We start from the raw sequence: 23,409 nt of genomic DNA on the forward strand, positions 1-23,409 counted from the left end.
AGGCTACATGCACACGAACGTTGTTTGTTTCCGTGTCCGTTCCGTTATTTTTGCGGATAGGATGCGGACCCATTTATTTCAATGAATCTGCAAAAAATGCGGACAGCACACCGTGTGCTGTCCGCATCAGTATGTCCGTTCCGTAGCCCCGCAAAAAAAATAAAAATATAGAACATGTCCTATTCTTGTCCGTTTTAGGCATTGTTACAATGGATCTGCAAAAAAAAACAAAAAAACGGATGGCATACGGATGGCACCCGTTTTTTTTTTTTTGCAGATCCGCAATTTGCGGACCGCAAAACACACGGTTGTGTGTATGTAGCCTTATAGGTCACTTGCTCAGGCGCTATTGTACATAGACACCTCCTATAAGTCCATCTGGGTACAGATTACACATACATGAGTTCCTGAATATATACCTGGGTCAGACAATAGGTAACCCTACATAATCCCCTCCATCTTGTGGAAACTTGTTGGTGCAGAGAAGAGCTGGTAGTGCATACTGATTGGTTTTCAGGGAGTTTTATACTGATCAGCTGTTTGAGTGCGTGCAGCTTCTCTCTGCTTTCCCTAGGCCAGTGACGTCACGTTTATCGGTCACATAGCCTAGGCGCAGGTAAGCCCCATAGAAGTGAATGGGCTTGGCGCAATACCAAGCACTGCCACTATACAATGTATGGCGCTATGTTTAGTGAGCTGTAAAAGGGGCCACGGCGCTAATGTGAGCGCTGGTGCCTTCTCAAACAGCTGATTGGCGGGGGTCTCGGGGGTCAGACCGCTTCCTATCAGATCCTGAAGATCTATCCGGAGGATAGGTCATCTGTATCAAACTCCAGGAAAATTCCTTTAAATCATTTACACTTCAGGGTGTTAATAAAATGGCACAATATGGGCTGCGATGGATGACATATTGGCTACTCAATGGAACTGAACAGAATTTTTTTAAATTAGGGCATCCTTTAAATGTCCTAATAGCACCCGCTCAATAACCCTGAAATGCAGAATTGAGGATAGTGCAGTATGTAGAACTTTGTATTGCTCTTGGCAAGTTGGTCTACAAGGATCATGTAACAGAGTCCATTACTTTATGTGCAATGTACCATAGAACATTTGATCCCTCTAGGCCAGTGTTGGCGAACCTATGGCACGGGTGCCAGAGGCGGCACTCGGAGCCCTCTCTGTGGGCACCCGCACCCTGGAAAAAGTCTATGGCACACCAATATGACTTCGATTTTTCCTGCCCTTCATTAGCGCAGGGCTCGCTATGAACAGCACAGGCAGCGAGTGTAGCAGGCTATTATAGCTAAATGATAGAGTACATGGAAGATAGACTATGTTTGACTGTAGAATTCAGGTTAAATTACCGTGTTGGCACTTTGCGATAAATAAGTGGGCTTTGGGTTGAAGTTTGGGCACTCAGTCTCTAAAAGGTTCACCATCACTGCTCTAGGCGCTATGATTAGGAGTATTTGGGACCCATTAAGAAGTCTATCTTAGACTGCCCCTACCTCTTCCAACCCTCCCATACACATGAATGCTCGGCATGGAGAAGCATGCATGCATGGGGACAGGGTAAAAGCCACTTGCAGACACCTATGGCGGCTTACCTTCTCTGAGAACAAAAGGATCAGGCATGTTGAAATCTAACTGCACCCCCCTTTTCTCCCACACAATTCACATTCGGGGAAGAGTCAGAAGGTCCCCATACATATTAGATGGTCAGCTGGTCTTGCCAAAATTGACTGGTTTGGCCACTATTAATCTACTGTATATGGCTAGTTTTACTGTCATTAGAACCTCGAATAGCTTAGTTTTGTGCAGAAAAACCAGTGAAGAACACGATGTGCTCATTTCTGTGTGCGCACTGTACATACAGATGTAGCTGGTGTTTTTTGACACCAGCTGTGCCAGGATGGCCACGGTAACGCGATTTGTTGTATTACCGTAATGTGTTTGTCTTGCATTCATTCATTAGGCCTTTCAAAATAATGGTGGCTACAATCGGTAGGTATTAGGGTTAAAAGTTTTTTAAAGACTTACCTTCCATGTCTGGTGCTATAGTGGGCAAGACCACTAACTGGTTGGTCACTTCTGCCAGAGTGTGACGTCTCTGCCCACTACGTCTGCCTTGAAATGCTGCAAACGCCGCAGCCGGATCCTCCTCAGAGTCATCTTCTGTCTCAATTCCTTCGTCGATAGAGGTCTCCATCATATTGCTCGGCAAAGATTGGCAACCCTTCCTCATTGCTACAGGGGGTAGAGGATCCATCAGGCAGCCATTAACCTGTAAGCAGAAAATAAAAAAGTCAGAAATCTCCAGCACGTCTTAGGTTACAAGGAAAACCTGCTTCCATTGTCTTCCTTGAGACTGTATAGGTCATTTAATAATGTGTGCTGACACAATTTAAAGGGGTCGTCTCACATCAGCAAATTGCATTTATCATGTAGATAAAGTTAATACAAGGCGCTTACTAATGTATTGTGATTGTCCACATTGCCTCCTTTGCTGGCGTGATTCATTTTTCCTTCACATTATACACCGCTCGTATCCAGTGGTTACGACCACCCTGCAATCCAGCAAGGGTGGTCGTGCTTGCACACTATAGGAAAAAGCACTGGCCTCTCTGGTGGCCGGGACCATGGGAGCGCACATACTGTGGGTGTTTTATCCTATTGTGTGCAGGCACGACCATAGCGATAATTACAAAGTAAATCCCTCCCCCGCTTAGCACATTTCGACTGACTAAAGCCGTGTATATAAAATATAAATATCTTAATAAAACCACAGTATATTGCTATATATAATAATGCTAGTACAATAATACTATTCAAATCCTAAATAATACTGCCAGACAATGTCTAAAAACCGCTCCCTACATATTACTGCATATATAGGACATATAATACCACCGTTTAGGTTACGGTGATGAAGCAGACAGCAAAATAGATCCTGGCCCTCAATGAAGAATAAGGCTGGAAATCCTCACAATTGATCATTTATGCAAAACTGTTCTCGAATATATAAACCGTGCATGTAGGTTTCCTTGCTTGATTAGCTCTCCCTATACGAAAAGCACTCGTGGCCTAAGCAGCGTGCACCCTGTGTTTCCGACAAAAAGCAAATACCTTGATGATCTCGTGTGAGCCCCAAGGTCAACTGGTTCAGCCATGCAAATGATGCATAACCATATAATTAAAAGGGGGAAAAAAGGGCTATGCCGAAAACGTCTGATTTGCAGCAGTGAAACTGGGCCCAAATCAGCGATATAACAACAACAATGCCTTTGGCAGGGAAGGAGCTTAAAAGAGAACCATCCAGGAAATGGTGGCAGAGACTTGGGAATTTAATCATTTCTCTCCAGGATGTGACTAAAATCGTTCCAGAGGAAAACGGCATCTGCGAGCTGCTGATCCTATGAACTTCAAAACCAGAGGGGCCTCCTAAGCAGTGTAATTTCTTTCCGGCCTTGATGATGCCAGCGCACGTTGCCTGCTCCATTAACTGGATGTCCAGGCTGTGGTGTTCTCACAGGAGGAATGTGCATGGTATTAGTACATAAATTAAACAATTAGCTCTGAAGCGTCCCTCATGAAGAAGGAATTGTACGTGTCTTCTGATGAAACAACTTCCAAATGTCACTTTTCTCCTGCCAGAAAGAGACACTAGACAAAGCATGTAGGACTACACCTTCAATCTAAAGCTACAGCTGCTTGAGACTACCTAGTCAGAAATCTAACTGAAAACAGTGCAAACAACTTGCCCCCGACTAAAACAGCTGCTGCCATTAAAAAGCCCTAAAGTGAAATTCGAAGCGTTAGTGTCACCAACATGAGGATCAAAAGGTTGTCTCACCTCAGACATTGGTGGTATATGACTAATCAATGTCAGATAGGTGATGGTCCCAGGACTGGCCCCCGAAAGTGCACACATTTGCGGCGTGCTCTTCATGAATTTCTATGGGTGTTCCAAAAATAGCTGAGCTAGCGCGCTTGGCTACTTCCGGTAGTCCCACAGAGGTGAATGGAGTGGTGGCCATGCTTGCGACCTGTGATCGCCATTCATTTCTATGGGACTTCTAAAAATTTTCAGAACCCCTATAGAATTGGCAGGTGGCCACTCATCTCCAGAACCGGTCCCCGAAAGTGAAGAAGGGTATAGGCCCAAGAGGTGGGCACCTTGCCAATCTGACATCGGTTGCAAATCCTAGTGATATGCCAATGCTACCAATGTCTGACATGATAAAACCCCTTTAAAGGTCCCTGACCCACCACCATCCCATCATTTGGTACAGTAACAGCTTCACAATGATGTTCTTCTGTATAGTGGCAAACTTTGAACACTGTATTCAAGGTTAAAACCACATGTGGATTTTGCCACAGGTTTTGGTGGGTCAATGTTGCGGATTTGCCACAGATGTCACCCTTTACTTTACACAACATCACATGTTAACACTGCAGTATTTACATCACATGTGGCCGTACCCTAAGGAGTCCAAGGGGTCGCTCTCCTTAATAGTCACACTTTGAGGTCCCCCTCCAGGCTTGGTTGACAACCCATAGGCCGGTACATCATTACAAGCCATCTCCACCAGCATCTGGCACATGCACAGTGAAGTGAGGTGTGCCGGCCTTGGCTTCACCTGCACACTCAGCATGCATTGGATACTGGAAGTGGTTTTGGAAGCCGTACCCAACCTACGGGACCTCGGTCAGGCAAGGAGGGTGACCAGAAACATTTAGGAGATGGGCTCCACCCTTATGATTTCTTACAGGCATTTAAATAACAGTGTTCATAGTTATTGAACCTGCCAGAATATACACTGCTCAAAAAAATAAAGGGAACACAAAAATAACACATCCTAGATCTGAGTTAATTAAATATTCTTCTGAAATACTTTGATCTTTACATAGTTGAATGTGCTGACAACAAAATCACACAAAATTTAAAAAATGGAAATCAAATTTTTCAACCCATGGGAGGTCTGGATTTGGAGTCCCACTCAAAATTAAAGTGGAAAAACACACTACAGGCTGATCCAACTTTGATGTAATGTCCTTAAAACAAGTCAAAATGAGGCTCAGTAGTGTGTGTGGCCTCCACGTGCCTGTATGACCTCCCTACAACGCCTGTGCATGCTCCTGATGAGGTGGCGGATGGTCTCCTGAGGGATCTCCTCCCAGACCTGGACTAAAGCATCTGCCAACTCCTGGACAGTCTGTGGTGCAACGTGACGTTGGTGGATAGAGCGAGACATGATGTCCCAGATGTGCTCAATTGGATTCAGGTCTGCGGAACGGGCGGGCCAGTCTATAGCATCAATGCCTTCGTCTTGCAGGAACTGCTGACACACTCCAGCCACATGAAGTCTAGCATTGTCTTGCATTAGGAGGAACCCAGGGCCAACCGCACCAGCATATGGTCTCACAAGGGGTCTGAGGATCTCATCTCGGTACCTAATGGCAGTCAGGCTACCTCTGGCGAGCACATGGAGGGCTGTGCGGCCCTCCAAAGAAATGCCACCCCACACCATTACTGACCCAATGCCAAACCGGTCATGTTGGAGGATGTTGCAGGCAGCAGAACGTTCTCCACGGCGTCTCCAGACTCTGTCACATGTGCTCAGTGTGAACCTGCTTTCATCTGTGAAGAGCACAGGGCGCCAGTGGCGAATTTGCCAATCTTGGTGTTCTCTGGCAAATGCCAAACGTCCTGCACGGTGTTGGGCTGTAAGCACAACCCCCACCTGTGGACGTCGGGCCCTCATATCACCCTCATGGAGTCTGTTTCTGACCGTTTGAGCAGACACATGCACATTTGTGGCCTGCTGGAGGTCATTTTGCAGGGCTCTGGCAGTGCTCCTCCTGTTCCTCCTTGCACAAAGGCGGAGGTAGCGGTCCTGCTGCTGGGTTGTTGCCCTCCTACGGCCTCCTCCACGTCTCCTGATGTACTGGCCTGTCTCCTGGTAGCGCCTCCATGCTCTGGACACTATGCTGACAGACACAGCAAACCTTCTTGCCACAGCTCGCATTGATGTGCCATCCTGGATAAGCTGCACTACCTGAGCCACTTGTGTGGGTTGTAGACTCCGTCTCAGGCTACCACTAGAGTGAAAGCACCGCCAGCATTTAAAAGTGACCAAAACATCAGCCAGAAAGCATAGGAACTGAGAAGTGGTCTGTGGTCACCACCTGCAGAACCACTCCTTTATTGGGGGTGTCTTGCTAATTGCCTATAATTTCCACCTGTTGTCTATCCCATTTGCACAACAGCATGTGAAATTGATTGTCACTCAGTGTTGCTTCCTAAGTGGACAGTTTGATTTCACAGAAGTGTGATTGACTTGGAGTTACATTGTGTTGTTTAAATGTTCCCTTTATTTTTTTGAGCAGTGTACAAAACTATAACTGTGAGCCTATTATTATCCTGCATAACAGGTGGGTAGAAGTTTGGGCCATAAACTCTTATACACGTTCCCTTTAAATATCTAAAATGATTGCCTAAATAGATATGTCCTAACATAATGTTAATATTGCTGGGGGAGAGTTATAAGCTATATTAAAGGCCTACAGGCCTGGCATGCAACATGAGTAATGTAGGGCTACTCTTGAGCACATGGTCAGGGCACCAGGGCACTAAAGAGTTCATGTCAACGAATATTTGCCCAGTAGACGTTGCTTCCGCCACCGGCTCTCCAGACAGAGCTAATCTTGTTAACATGAAAAGGAATGATTGTTAATATCCCTGCGGTGCATGTGCACTTATAAGAGATGTTGCTGTTCCCTGTGTGTGGAAACAGCAGCACATTTCTGAGCGGATCCCCGCGGTGAAGCTAAAAATACAGGATATTACACATTGTTTTTACAGCTCTCAGTGGCTCGGCTGAGATTTTCTGAGGTTGAACTATCACGACTCCTCGGATGATTGTTCATCCTTGCAACGTTAATGTACCTATCATAACCTCCCCCTCGCCTAGGCTGGAACGTGTGCATGTAATAGCACGCTACTAACGAACACATTTCATGGCATGTGCCACCTTTTATGGATTTCCTGAAAATATTCCTGTTAAATAGCACAAGCTATGTGTTCTGTCAAATACAATGGAGAGTCCTAACCCAGCCTCTGATTCAGATGTGAACAAAGCCTTATCAATACAGGCTGCTGACATGTGGACTATTACACTCTATGGCCCATGGATCTCCTGCATCAAGGGTCATTTTCATCTCTTGACCAATTGGTCTTTGAAGGTCCCAGGGACCGGCATCCATTTTAGTTTTCCATCCAGAGACAAAATCCACCAAGGTATTTTTCATTATCACTCCTATGTGGGTTCTCCTGCTATCACTGTTGTGGTGGTCATGTTGCTACCAGTAAGACGATCTTGCAGCTGGAGTATCATGTTATCATTTTCTAGTTATACTCTCTGCAAATGTAGGCAAACTTTAAGAAAAATATTCAACACCACTAACCCATCACACCCTCATTATAAGTTGTTATATCTCCGCCGTTTCTTGAGGAGTCCTGTTGACCTCTTCCTCTTTCGCTTATACCTAATATTTCCTCCTTCTCATAGTACAGTTCCACTTTCAAGCTTACATTTTGTCTCCCTGTCCAATGACCTCCTTCTAACTTCAAGTATGAGAGTATACTACCAGTAACAGGGTTGTAGGAATGGAGAAGTGACTTCTGTCTAACTCTGGGGCCATCATCAAAATAATGGGAAGAATTATGGTTATCAAGCCAATCTGACTGTTAAAAAAATTTGTGACAGGTGATGTTCATACAAGTAGGTTTCTCAGCCACCAGCAATCTGTGGACAAAATGGCCAATGGACAAAATCTGGCCTGTTGTCTCTATGGTTCTTGCACAGTCTCTACAAGAGAAGTTAAACCAACAAAGCTCCTAGACCAATAATCACTTCTAAGAGCAGAAACTAGATCCACGGAATGAAAGACCAAAAAAAGATGACCAGCAAACCGAAAATCCAGTTCACTCTCAAAAGTAGTAGTACTCTGGTAGTGAAACGTAAGAAGAGACAGGGTGGTATGACATTCATATGTATAGGTGTTTACCGTTGGTGTATTCACAGCCTCCTCTTCTAGGAATGTGGTATCAGCCTGGCAGCTGGTTTGAGGGTAAGAGAAGGGCTCCACCGCTGAGGTTTCTGGGAGAACTGGTGTCCTCATCATCCTTACATTTTGAGGCAAGAGGCTCACTGGAGACACCACCGAACTCATCTATATAAACATCAATCGAGATGAAAAAATTTAGTATTCATTTTCAACCGGTATTATTAGCAAGTAATGTAACTTGTCAACAGTATGGACACAAAACCTGATAATTCTGATCACTTTAGCATAATACCGTCACTTTAAATAATTATAATAATTTGATGACAATGTGAATGAAAATAATAGTTTTGGATAAAATATTATATATACGCTGTGTGTGTGTGTGTATATACCCTATTAAATATCATTTGACATGTTCCTCATCATATGTCATTTATGTTTTATCATGTCCCTGCAATCTAATATATGTAGGAGAAACTTCTACGGAATTGAAGGTCAGGTTAAATAACCATAGGAATTCAATTAGAAAAAGTCGCACCGATCTGCCGGTTTCCAGACATTTTGGATCCCTTCACCACGGTGAACGGGATCTAAGATGCTGGATAATCGACCATGTGGCAATGCCCAGGAGAGGTGGTGACCGTTTGGCAATCTTGAAACAGCGAGAATTAAGATGGATATATACCTTGGACAGTCTACATCCTAATGGGCTTAATGCAGATTTTAGATGAGATGTCTGGCTTTGAGGTTTAGCTTGATCTTCCCTGCGTCTTTTGATCTTTCTCTTTGGTTGTATAAAAGTGCCTTGAAACGGTGATAACACATATTGATAATCATTGTGACACAGATTAATGAATCTGTAATTAATTTGTTATATTTATCTTTGCCTTTTAGAACAACAATTTTTTTAAAAAAACATTTCTTTTGGATGGAGATCCTTGAACTAGCCCTCTTTGATGATGATGATACCGAGCTGCAACATCAACAGTCTTCTCGCTGCGTATTTCCAGATATGAATTTTTCTTTATCTGGCTACTCTTTTCTTAAAGAATTCCCCTATGGCTGCGTTATTTTCGGCAATTAGTTTGGCGATGCCGGCAGGGTACACTGACGTGTCCCCCTCTGACATATGCCATCTAGTGGACAGGATCCATCTCCGCAGAGTTGGTACCTTTTCCAGATGCTGATTTATGTAGGATTTACCTACTGCGGCTTAATATACTACATAGGAAAGCGTTTAGCCTATTGAATGTATGCACGAACGGCACTTATGCAACCGTTGGGCAATGTTGCCCTCTATCAAGATGGTGCCTGTAGTGTAATTTTGATGGAGCGCATGCGTCACATGTAAGCGCTATGATGGATGATGACGCGGATCTGGTCATGCGCAGTGAGAGAATGGAGACGCTCAACGGAATACGATGGTGTATGCTGGCGCCATTACATCGAGAGGTGCGACTTCGTTGATCTTCATCTAATATATGTATGCACCTTAATATACACTTATATTATTTATATATTACATGTTTATATGATCGATGACCAGGGACTATGTTCTTGTGATGCGGATCTCTTAAGCACATGTCACTTCACGCACATGCACTTTTGTTTATATGTACCATATGTATCTAATTCAATCATGATTGTAATCACAGTATGATTGGCCAGTCACTTGAGACTTGCCTTTATATGATTGTTATTTTCACTGTTTCTATGCTGGAAGAAGGCTCTTGTGAGCCGAAACGTCGCAAAGTTGCCAAAGTTATGGGTGAATAAAGCTCCACTGATTTTTCACTTTATCTGGAGTGCAGTCCTATCTTTTTCAAGATATATATATATACACACCCTTAAGAGATTACATATTTGCAGGTGATCTTTTTTCTGTGTGCATCATGTGGTGAAGAAGGTAACATCCTACCAGAAGGACTGATGAAGACAGGAAAGTTAAGAAAGAAGGGGGTACCCATTATAGTGATTGGAAGGGATGTGAAAGTCCTGGGGGCAACAGCTCCAAATGTGTCACTGGGCATGCGCCGAGCCCAGTGACAAATTTAAAGCTATTGCCCTCAGGAGCTTCTACATTGCGCAGGCAGTCCGCGGTACTGCGCCTGCGTGAGATTTCACATAGCCCGGGAAGGGGGGGGGGGGGGGGGGGGGGGGGGCGGCAAAGAGTTCGGGTGTGGGCAGTTACTTATGCTGGAAGAGGCGTGCTTGGGTTCTAAAGGAAGGCGGGCTGGGCACTGTACGGGGGAGTTACTGGGCTCCAGAGAAGGATAATAAGGCCCCTCTGGGCCCCTTGGACACTCATTTGCATAACATTAAAAGTGGATTTTATCGCTAATGAAACCATGAAACAAAAAATGAAGACTACAGCAAGAAATAAGGTATTTTTATTGTACATGGCAGTAGTAACCAGGGCTGTGGAGTCGGTAGATAAATGTTCAGACTCCTCAGTTTTATGTACTTCCGACTCCCCGACTCCTCTGTATTATCTGCTGCTTTCTCCTTTGTGTGCTTATCTGCTGCTGAAGATAGGGCAGTGGGAGGATCTAGGAAGGGGAATTTATTCTAAAACATGATTTTCCTAGGAGAATCCCATAGTCATGTTTAAAGTTTAAGCTAACAATCGGAGTTTACAAGTTTTTATAGCCTTAGCTAAATGACAGCAGTTTTTCCAATGGTTTACAGCTTCAGTCTTCCATTCCCTTCACTTATACAAGTGTCTCACTCTCTAGTCCTGCAAAAAACATATTTATTTAATCCCTTATCAGTGAGAGGCTAGGTTACACATGGACGCTGCGTTCCCTGTAGAAGCAGAACACAACACTATGGAAAGTATAAGTATTGCAGCTCCTAATTGCGCGTTGCGTGCCATATAGTGAAGCACATGAAAAGCATGCTTCTTCACGGTCACTTAACGTGTTCGTTTTGCGGTTACGTGAGGCACTGCACAATTATAACTTTTTGTGAATTGGGACATTTAAACTTGCTTTTTTTTTTTTATTCCAATCTAAATTTAGTAGGAGTCGGTGCATTGTTTGCCGACTCCGACTCCAGGTACCCAAAATTTCCCCCGACTCCGACTCCTCGACTCCGACTCCACAGCCCTGGTAGTAACACCTTAATATGGTCAAACCAGGTGACAGATTCCCTTTAAATACAAAGTACTGTCCTTCTTTGGCAGTCAGAGAGATTAAACTCCTATACAGATGGGGAAATGTATCTATTAGTATAATAATTGATCAGTAGAATTTGGATAACACTATGACAGCTCTATTGTTCCCTTGATGGGGCTAGATAAAGATATGCCCACAGCAGAGCACTTATTAGTGTAATGTGTGATGCTCTGAGCCACTTGTCCCCATTCACACTCTGGTCAGAGTGAATGGTCTGACTGAGAAAGTCATGGCCAAACAAAGGAGGAAGTTAAAGCGCCAAGACAGGAAGTAGAGTACATGTAATAGAATAAAAAAAAAAATTATATCCAGAAACCCATCCACATGTTCTTGTATAAAAATAAATAATAAAAATTACATACTTATATATAACATTTCTAAACAGTCTGTTAATACGGGATAAAAAAAATTGATGGTAGTGTCCCTTTAATTAGCACAAACACTTTAGACTTGGAAACAACATGATAAAAGGTGTAATAGCGCACTATGTTTCGCTCACATATATAATGTAACGTGGCACGTCCACTTAATCACCGCCCGAATACTTTCTCTACGCGCACAGGCTAATACCGTTCCATACCAATTTTTGTCTGGAATACATTTTCCATCCACACGTCTGATTCAATAACAGTTAATAATGTGAACGTATACATGGATATATAGTAACCAGCTGTAACGTATGACACCGAGCACATTCCGTATGTTACTGAATCTGCTGTGCAGCATACTGGTTACATGGAACATTTGCTGGTAAACAGGAGCAGCTTTGACTCCTGTAACTAAAGGTCAAGCATTTACATTTATATGAAGCCAGCCGTGCCATGCTATAATCCGATAAATGTGTGAAATTTTGCATCTGCCGTGTTAAATTAACTAGAAGTCCGTTTATATTCCTGATCTAACGTGGCCAGATCTTTCTTTATGCATTTTTTCCCCAAAATTTACCAGTTAATTTAATACAGTCTATAAACATTCATGTAGCAAGACCTTCAGGAATTCAAATTGATTTGCAACACCCAAGGTATCCAACAAGGACATGGTGAAAGTCACAGGGTCATTACAGTAGGATCCGGTTGTATTATCTTTAACATAGCCAAAACAGATCCATCATGAACTCCATTGAAAGTCAATGGAGGACGGATCAGTTTTCTATTGTGTCAGAGAAAGTGGATCAGTCTTGCTCCGCATCCCAGGATGGAAAGCAAACCGCAGCATTTGCGGTTTGCTCTCCAGTACGAGAATGGAACAGAATGCATTTTGGAGCATTCCGTTCTGTTCAGTTACGTTACGTTTTGTCCACATTGACAATGAATGGGGACAAAACTGAAGCGTTTTTTTTTCCAGTATTGAGACCCTATGACAGATCTCAATACCGGAAAATGCTAGTGTGAAAGTAGCCCAAGCCTGATAAGTTCTCGGGTCCCTCTTGTGTTGGTGTCTATGAGTGCAATGGAGGTACTGTAAGAAAAGGGAAGGGTTAAATAATTGCAGGCTATAGACTGATTACAGAACTACAGACAAGTATCACCAGCTTCATAGCGGTATAATTGTAGATAACCATTAATTTGTGGACGGTGTGATAATTAAAAGGGGTTGTCCCACAAATAATATTCTTTTTTTTGTTTTCAAACTAGATCTGAATGCTTTTGTAATTGCATGTAATTGAAAATATGGCTTAGCCACTGAGTTATTTAATAAAATGTATCTGTATAGCGCCACCTGTTTGTTCTTTTTCTTATTTCTTTGTCAGACTCACTGAGATGGCCGCACATGCTCAGTTTCATCCTTCCACTGTCTCCTGAGCTGTGATAGGTAGAGCACAGACACGCCCCCTGAGCTGCAGCAGATAAGACACGCCCCTTGAGCTGTCAGGTTGATATAAATCTAGCAGAGCAATGAATGGGGAGATCTCTGGATCCATGTGAGGTACAGGGCTGGGTCTAGCTGTGTTAGAAAGAGACTGTCATGTACTATATGATGATTTAGTACATGATTTTTATTTTTTCACATTAATCATGAGATAACACCAATTTATAAACTAGGAGATTTAGAGTACGGCCACATGGGGCCAAGCTACTCTCACCCATGGCAGCCAATGGCCAAAGGAATTGGACTGGCTTTTTTACACTTGGAAACCAATCAGACTTCAGGTTTCTGGCAGACTGTTCAGGCCAGATCTCTCTGCATTTGCCGGAACCTACCGGATTGCAGTCCAGCCCAATTCACTAAAATGGGGACCAGTGGATATACGGCCGCAACCTGGCAAATATGTTGAGAATTGGCTGGCCGATTGTCGGCACGTTTGCTGAATTGCGTCTGGATCTCCGGCGGTCCCTACTATAGTCAATGAGGCCGGTGGGTGTCAGGTAGCATCTGGCAGTGCAGCTCCCAGCTGGAGATGTCCAGTGCTAGTGTGAAACTAGCCTAAGCCCCAGGGCTGTAAGGTCAGTAAGTCAGTTCTGACTCTGACTCCTACATTTTATCACACTTTGGCTTTAGCTCTAACTCCGACTTCTTGATAAATGGCCAATAATATAGTAATAAATGTACTGTAATAAAATGGTAACATCAGGATTTTTCTTACTGTCATGTAAGTAATCAGACTAATTAGATAGCATGTAATCCATACTTATTGGAATACAATTTCTGAAATTTTCCAAATTCCTGTAAGTAAATATGCAATACACTGTGCATTTAATAACGGGAAAACACTTAGAATTGTAAGAAATTATGAATTTTCCCCATAACGTTAGAAAAGAAGCTCTATATGTATCTCCTTGAAATGCAGAGAATCATGTGCAAATGGGAATAAGAGAAACATGTAGACATTGGTGCTGCTACTGTATATTCTATATTCAGTGCTGCCATGAAAGCATTGTCTGGGAATAAGTAACTTTTCACAGGAGCCGCTGCCTGCCTCTGCTGTGGAAAGATTCAAACTTACCTGCTATCTACAGCTCCGGTCCTGCACACTGTTTCCCATGTGCCCATCTTCCGGTCCGCAGTTTGTTTGCTTCCTCTCTGGGATGAGATGATAATGTGCTATTCTGCAGCCAATGACTGGATTCAGTGGTGACGTGTCCATCAGAGACATTGGTGCTCAAGCTGGAGGGGAATTAAACAAGCCGTGGACCGGAAGATGGACACACGGGAGGCGGCGCGCAGGACCACAACAGCGGTGAGTAGGTAAGTATGATTCTTTCCATAGCAGAGGCAGGTTGCTGGCACCTGTGAAAAATCTCTTACCGTATTCCCGGACAACCCCTTTAATGCTATCTGGCAGTTGTGAGATGACTGCAGGCTTGAACACTAGTGAACTTCCTCCTCTGGTTGTCACTACTGAGCATGTGCAGCACAGTGTCAGGCATTTTAACTAAGGGCCTTGGAGCAGAATGAAGATACTTAATATAAGGACAGGAGGGAACACAGGAGAGGTGAGAACTGGTTATCTATCCCCACTAGAACACCCTGCCTATCACTGTATATAGTATAAGGGACAGGAGAGATAAGAACTGATGATCTATCACCACTAGAACACCCTTCTTAGCACTGTATATATTATAAGGAGAGGATCACCACTAGAGCATCGTGCTTATCACTGATTACAGTATAAGGACAGGGATGAGCACAGGAGAAGGGAGAATATAGTGAATATAAAGGACAGGAGTGAAGACAGGAGATGCGAGGACTGATTATCACCACAAGAACACTGCTTATCACTGTTTATAGTATAAGGACAGGAGAGAACACAGAAGAGATAAGAACTGATGATCTATCACCACTAGAACACCCTTCTTATCACTGTATATAGTATAAGGAGAGGAGAGGATGATAACTGATTATCTATCACCACTAGAACACCCTGCTCATCACTGATTATAGTATAAGGACAGGGGAAACACAGGAGACGGGAGAATATACCGAATATAAAAGGACAGGAGTGAAGACAGGAGATGCGAGGACCGATTATCACCACAAGAACACTGCTCATCACTCTTTATAGTATAAGGTACATGGGAGAACACAGGAAAGATGAGAACTGATTCTCTATCACCACTAGGGCACAATGCGTATCACTGTTTTTGATAAATAGGGGCCTTAGATTGATAGAACATAAAATATTTTTATTAACATTGACATTTCTAAACTTTTCTAAATTATATGAAAGTTAATAAATTCATTACTCAATATTACTAACAAATACCGATTCCAAATACCCAAAACTATCTTCAACTCCACAACCATGGCAAGCCCAACCTATAGGTGGGCAGTCATGGGTGGGTTTGAGGTTGTTCCTGGGTGCTGAGGCTTACAAGATCCTAATTTATGTTGGTAAGTATGTTACTATGTACCAGCTCCTCAAGATATCATTATGACAAACTTATGTATTTAAAAGGTGACTATCAAATCAAAATCCTTTGTAAAGATGAAGTGCTCAGCAGTTGTCCCTTCATTAATGTGGTGCAATTATTAGCCAAAATTACTACCACGCATTTACTTAATGTTATGTAGTGTAACACGCGGATCCATGCTCTGCCATTACGTAAGATATTGTGTCGCTGTATACTACATAAACACACATATTACGGCAAAAGATTCACTGGCGAAAAAAAGGAAAAAATGCCAAACAGTGAAAATATTGTTAAATAGCAATCATTCCTCATTGAAGAGACAGTGATATCTGTCAGTGACCTTCACAAGGTCATTTCACCTCCTTACACCAAAACACTGATAAGACGGAAATATTTCATGAATGGCTTAATAGCTCCAGAAGCTCCTGCGCAACCCAACCGTTCAGCAATAGCTCGAAGACGAGCAAGAGCTCGTTATGCAAATCGGCGCTTCTCTGATCCCGGCGCCAGAGCGTCACATGGCATCCTGCAGTGTGAGTCCCATTTCTTAGCCTACTTATGTCTCTGACAGCGATGATTTGTTCAGGATGCTGCGCAACCACCGCAAATCACAGTAATTATGGTTATTGACAGGGCATTAACTCCTGGTGGCATGGTTAATAGGCTGTGCAGCCTCGTGTATGAGCTGGGAATGCAAAGTTTATTACCGAGTCACGCCTAATTTAGACCCAAAAATAACCACGCCACGAGAGTAAGAAATTTATTCTGGGAAATGTGTTGAAAAACTTATAGTTAATTAACCAACAGGGACATATAGGTGGAGTATGTACAGTACGTACAGATCAGGGGCGTAGCTATAGGGGAAGCGGCTGCTTTGGGGCCCATCCAGGAGGAGGAGGACTAAAAGATTTTGTCAGGGCCCACTCAACAGTATTACACAATGAAATTATTTACAGTGACAGTATAGACAGTGTAAGAAACGGATGGAACAGCTGCCTGCCCTGGTCTGAGAGAGCGATCTTTACTAGCCACAGGAATGGGGCGGCATGAAAGAAAGGGGTTGTGAAAAAATTACTTGGGGAGGGGAGCCCCATTCAAAAATTTGCTGTGGGGCCCATTTCTAGCTACGTCACTGGTACGATGTATGCATGCAGGCAGTTTTTTTTTCAGTTTTTCAGAAATATCAAAAGGAGGTTCTCCCAGGAAAAATATTTTACATTTTTAAACCAGCACCTGGATCTGAATACTTTTGTAATTACATGTAATTACAAATTTAGTATAGCCACTGAGTTATTCAATAAAATGTATCTGTATAGCGCCACCTGCTGTTTGTTCTTTTCCTCATCTGTCTACCTCTTGGAGATGGTCGCACGTGCTCAGTTCTGTCCTTTATCTGCCACCAGCCATATCTACTGTTAGAAGCTGTGACAGTTACAGGGACAGAGCTGCAGCAGAATGGACATGCCTCCAAAGAAAGGACGTGCCCCAAGAAAGTACACGCCGTGTGAGCTGCCAGCTTGACCCAACTCTAGCAGAGAAATCAGATTAATTAATGGGGACATCTCTGGAACCATATGCAAAGTACCGGTAAATCGCCTGCTTTAAATTATTGTACTTATTTTGTGCTGTCTCAACAGCGGTGCACCATTCTAGTCACTCTTTATGAGGACTTGTTATCACTCCCGACATGTCAGTTTCAGAAAATACTTGTATTCCCAGTGAGGTAACAATTCTGGAGCATTTTCTCTTGTAACTCTACATTGTGTTGTTCCTATTATTCCTCCTTGAAATTTATGATTACACTGACAATTGGGTGTTATCATTCCCCCTTGTCAAAGGGGTATGTCCTTACACAATCTGGCACAGGCAGCTGTGACTGGACATGGACAAACTTTGCAGGGACACACATACAGTATAAGGGTCCATTCACACGTCCGTAAGTGTTTTGCGGATCCGCAAAACAAGGACACCGGCAATGTGCGTTCTGCATTTTGCGGACCGCACATCGCCGGCACTCTCATAGAAAATGCCTTTTCTTGTCCGCAACGGAATTGCGGATGCGGACAGCACATTCCAGCCCCATTGTAAATGAATGGGTTCGCACCCGTTCCGCTAAATTGCGGAACGGATGCGGACCCATTTTGCGGACGTGTGAATGGACCCTAAGAACAATATACCGTAATTTACTTTTTTTTAAATATTACCCTACTGCTGAAGGAGGGCTGGCATGTAAGCATCTTTTTATTTTTAGCAGAGTTGAATGGTTAGCGGATGCGGCTCGGCTTTTACAGGTTTGCTGTGTGTAGGAGTTATTTCTGCTAATAAGCTTTAATACTGCCGGGTACATTATTTGTCGGAGTCATTTATTTGCTCGTGTGCGGCGTGATGTCACCCATTAACTCTCACTGCTAATTAAAGAGTGAAAATCAATACCTTATCACTTCCTAGCCGGGGTCACAAGGTGACACGCTCTCTATAATTCGGTTATATGCTGTACGGTAACACCTTCTGCTAACCCTTTATAATTCTAATAAGCAGCATATACAGGGGATGATCGGCTGCCATAATCACCTGCTCTTGGATAATCACGGTAGTGGTGTCGGGCTAAGGCTCTGTTCACATCATGTATGGGCTATATCTAAAGGATACGAGTATGTCTGATGGCAGGCAGAGCATCTCAGAGTATACTGTGATGTACCCACATGGTTCTTGGACCAAAATTTGTACTTAAAGGGGCTGTCCTACAAAAGTACATTTAATCACCCATCGACCAAACACAGGGGACAAATATCTGATCAGTGAGGGTCTGATTACTGGGACTCCTACCCATTACTAGAATGGGGTCCTCAAGCTCTATACCTTCTCATTACTAGAAGGCAGTGACGAGGAGACTGAATGGAGTGGTGGTCATGCATGCACCCTGCCACTCCATTGTCTAAAAGACGGAAACTGTGGTCATACGGGGAGGAAAAACTGTAGGCCTCGTTCTAGTGAATGGTGGAGGTCCCAGCAGTAGAGACCCAACTTATCAGAAATGTATCACAGTTGGATCAGTCATCACTAGATTGAGGGTCATGAATCCCCCGTTCATACAAACGTGATGAGGAGGAGTGTGAATGGAGTGGTGGTCAAGGTCCATTGACATTCGACGGAAGCTCTCACACTATGACCTGTATGAAACAAACTCCTGAGGGGACATTTTTAAATTCTAACCTCATGTAGACTATGATATGTCAGGGTGCCTTCTCTGTATGAACTAGGAAGCACTTTTGAATTCTTATAAGATCTGCTTAAAATAAGTTACATTTTTAAATGATTTCTGCCAAATGTATTTTTTCTTCATGTGTACGCAAAATTCAAAACTTTCTGCTGATCAAGAAATCGACTGTCCACATTTATACAGAATATTCGCCAGTTGCCTTATTTATCGCTTAGGTAATTCTTCAACTTTCCACATGTTGAGTTATCACATAGTATTTGGTGAGTGAAGCAAACTCTGGTCTCCCCTTCAGCAGCTCCTCTGACCCAAGTCTTGAGAAAGTCTCTTCTACACTTTGCAGGCTCCATGAGAAGTTTCTTAGGAACTGTGAGCATAAAAGCCACCTTGAAACTTCAGAAAACTCTCCTTTGTTAACCGCCCAATAACGTCAAATGCATGGAATAAAGGGTGATTTTAGGAGTTAAAAAGAAAGATGGCCTCACAGAAACTTTGGCACAAAAATCCCCATTCAGTTTTCCTGCTAGACAGACATTAGCTACAATGGACGATTAAACATACATCCTGCCATCTGGTTCTGATAAGAGACTGGAGGACGTCATGCCTTTACATCTCATGTCCCTATCTGCCCCGGCTTCTTCTCACATGGCAGGTAAGGTGAGGTTGTACCCATCCTTGGTCTTACATCATTCACCACATGTGATACTCTGGCCCAGAGCCCAGAAACCTTTCAATGACCACACCTGGATCATCGGTTCCAAGACCCACAAGCTGATTCCCGCATGAGCCTGTCTAACTTAGATGTCAGGAGAACATTTCTGTGGTGCGGAAATCAAACCAACCATAACAACCGGCCGTCCCAAGACGTTCCCCTGCGAGTACGATCCAAGGTCTTACACGGCTAATCTGCAGCCGCTTCGCCTCTAGGGAATGCCAGCGTGGACTGTGTTCATGGCATTGTCAAAGCTTCCACCTACGCTACAGGATCTTTCTTCTATTGTATGTCAGACCACATTGATCATGCACCCTATAACGATGGGCATGGCTAACGGTATCATAGATACCTCCACATGGTAGAGATCAGCGTGCAGCTAGTGGTGACGTCACAGACATGAGGTCATCATCCCTGAAGAATACAACACAAGCACTGCACTCATACACAACAATGCCTAGGAAACACGCATTGTTCTTACTGGTGTGGTAGTCCGGCACTACAGTGACATATCAGCGCTACGGAGTGAGGTCAAGACCAGGATAAATCTGTCACCCTGAGTTATAATTATAATAGTTTCCATAACGTCCCACTCCTTAAGAACAATGTACATGATTGTTCCTGTAAAATTACCCAACAGGAAGACATTACATAGCCAATACAGGTATGTGCTTTATTAGATCTCCTGTCAGCAGGAGGTAATGGTACACCTATTGTTTGCTACTGATTTATGACCGCAGTGACGACATACAGTAATATTGCAGGTTATAAACATTTTGCAGACTTAAAACGTACAGACTCTTCTAACAATGTGCTCAGTGTTTTGTGCATGGCTGCATTAACGGTCACCTGACAGCAGGATCAACCCTATCAGACCAGCTATAATGCCTGGTAGGGCTGACCCTGCTGATTAAAGAATAACTTTCTTCCCCCGATCCATCTGTGTGTTTAGAGGAAATACGTATTTTTAAAAATAGGCAAAATTAGGACTTAAAGGGGTTGTTCATCTTAGACATTGGTGGCATGTTGCTAGGATAGGTCACCAATGTCAGATAGGTGTTGTCCCAGAGGTAGGACCCGCACCTATCTACAGAACGGGACCCCCGAAGTCAGCGGAGAGCAGCCGTGCATGTGCTCGCTCAGCTATTTTCAGAACTCCCATAGAAGTGAAAGGAGAGCACGGTGCACTCTCCTTCACTTTTGGGGGGCCAGTTCTGTATGTAGGTGCGGGTTTCAGAGGAAGGACTTACACTTGTACATTAGTGGCATATCGCCAAGATATGCCACCAATGTAAAGATGAGATAACCTCTTTAAATGCACCAAGGGTGGGCACTAACCCTTGGGTGCACCTTAGGTCCTCTCCTCAGCTTGCTTTCCTGGATACCCCCCCCCCCCTTGATGTCTGCCCCTGTCAATCAAGCTGAGGGGGCCTTTTTCAGGAAGCAGAGCAGAGGAGCTAAGGTGCACCCAGTGGCTAGGGCCTGCCCTCAGTGCATTTAAAGGGGTTGTCTCACTTCAGCAAGTGGCATGTATCATATAGAGAAAGTTAATACAAGCCACTTACTAATGTGTTGTGATTGTCCATATTGCCTCCTTTGCTGGCTGGATTCATTTTTCCATCACATTATACACTGCTCGTTCCCATGGTTACGACCACCCTGCAATCCAGCAGCAGTGGCCGTGCTTGCACACTATAGGAAAAAGCTCCGGCTCTCTGGTGGCCAGGACCACGGGAGTGAGCATATACTGGCAATTATTCCTATAGTGAGCAAGCACGACCACCACTGCTGGATTTCAGGGTGGTCATAACCATAGAAACGAACAGTGTATAATGCGATGGAAAATGAAGCCAGAAAAGGAGGCAATATGGACAATCACAATACATTAGTAAGTGCCTTGTGTTACCTTTCTCTACATGATAAATGCCATTTGCTGAAGTGAGACAACCCCTTTAAAAAAAAATGCAGACTAGGCATTAAAGACACATGTCTCCTAAATGCAGTAATGTATCACAGGAAGAAAGGTATATTTTGAATCAGCAGGTTTAGCCCTATGGGAAGATTTATCAAAATTGCTTCAAGGGAAAACCACAGCTATAATATTTTAGAGACCCTTATCAAAATGCAAGCAACAACTTATACCACTTTTCTTTTGCATCAGTTTTGATAAATTCTCCCCCCCCCCCCCAATATTTATAATGATTATTTTATTTTTTTACAACTGTTGCCTTTCAAATTGGTACATTTTTTTTTACAATAAACCCTTTAAGAAAGAACCACTGTTACCTTGGCAACGGTTTGCTCCGCAACAGTACTTGGTCGCCGTTGTCGTGCGTCAATCCTAGCCTCCACGGGGAAGCTACTTCTGTGAGATTTTAGTCTCTCCACCAGGAGGTAATATATAGCAGCAAAGTGATTGTAACTGCGGTCCTGTAAAGACTGCAAGTAAAAACGCAACAGTGTCAGCGACCTGCAGTGGACGTGCCCCTGTCAAGACGAGAACTCATCAGTATACATTTAGTGACAGAGACCTCTTGAGATGGATGATAGACGATTATTAAAGAAGTGTGCCTCGGTGAAAAATAAAATCTACAGAGCACGTAGATCGGCATGCACAGAACCTTTCTAGAGCTTCTCTCATTAAACTCTCTATTGGACTATGTAAAGTACATCGTGATCCTTCACAGATGCAATGTACCGGGCAAGAGCGCCAAATGGACAGAACTGGGCTGGATCTATGTGTTTGGTCAAACTGAGTGTCAGTAATAAGTTATCTATGGTTATCCTCATTTTTTTAAATAGGTAATCATAAAGTCCAGTTGTGGGGTTTTGATGAAGGCAGTTTCTTACCTCTATGGTCTTCTGCTGGTCTATCCCCAAGCTGTGCATGAGTCTCAGGACTTGTTCATTGTGTTCCCCAATAGAAGCTTCCTTCTCTTGGTTCTGTGCATACAGGACCGGTCGGTTCACTGGAACCTCCGTCATCATCCATTTGTGCTCTTTGATTTGAGCAATGGAAAGACGTTTTGAGGGTTCTAGCACCAACATCCTTCTAATTAAGTGCTCACATTCTACAAAAAAAAAAAACACAAAAAAAGGAAAAAAGGAAAAACAAAAACAAATAATTAATCATATCAAAAAATGTAAAGGAAGTGCTCAAATATGGATGAAAAGTTTCCCTGTATTCCGACCCAGCAACTAGGATAGATGAAGACTCTTATGACACAACCAGGGATCTAACTATAGGAGGCGTGAGGTAATAATCACATTAGAGATGGCCCAATGGCCCCTTTATTGTAAATAGAACATGGTAGGTGGGAGGCCCCGATTTTGCCCTTGAGCCCAATGGCCCCTTTATTATAAATAGCACAAGGTAGGTGGGGAACCCGACTTTACATTGGAGCCCAAGAGCTTCTCTGGAAACAGCAGTGATCTCCATCTTCAGTGCCAAAGTGAAGAAATGTCTATCATATTACAAAACTATATAGCTGCGTCATATTTTTGGCTTAATTTTGTAAAATTGTGATATTTATGCAATTCTTTTCTTCTCAATGACAAACTGCATTCAGTTCTGAGCCTTGGAGTAGATAACAGACAGCATGACAGACAGGCTACATGTTACTACATGCGAAAAGGGGTTAAATATAAGCTGGTCTGCCTCAGGGGACCACGGTTTAATGAAGTTCCATACGTCACAGCTATAGCCTGAGGTCTGTGTTTCCACCACAAAGAATCTGGAGAAAGATTATGGCTTTGTTTCCATTGTTAATCCTGTCGTTCTTTGCTTATAACCCTTCGGATGGGAAGGAGGGACAGTGGACACAGGGATGAGGATGACCTAGAAGTATTTGTCAAACTGTGACGGGCGATACTGCAAGCCAG

The 23,409-nt window shown here is 43.4% G+C and overlaps 1 protein-coding gene across 2 annotated transcripts in view; it reads right to left on the reverse strand.

The window, feature by feature from the left end:
- Positions 1-23,409, reverse strand: part of SIK2 (salt inducible kinase 2) — a 178,722-nt gene that overhangs the window by 10,733 nt on the left and 144,580 nt on the right. For both annotated transcript variants that reach the window (XM_040426467.1, XM_040426474.1), the window contains 4 exons: positions 22,378-22,598; positions 21,814-21,966; positions 8,071-8,235; positions 2,041-2,284 (listed from right to left, as the gene is read on the reverse strand). In XM_040426467.1, coding sequence (XP_040282401.1) covers positions 2,041-2,284; positions 8,071-8,235; positions 21,814-21,966; positions 22,378-22,598 — 783 coding nt within the window. The remainder of the gene's footprint in view (positions 1-2,040; positions 2,285-8,070; positions 8,236-21,813; positions 21,967-22,377; positions 22,599-23,409) is intronic.

Source organism: Bufo bufo, chromosome 1 (assembly GCF_905171765.1).
Source record: "Bufo bufo chromosome 1, aBufBuf1.1, whole genome shotgun sequence".
Classification (NCBI taxonomy): Eukaryota; Metazoa; Chordata; class Amphibia; order Anura; family Bufonidae; genus Bufo; species Bufo bufo.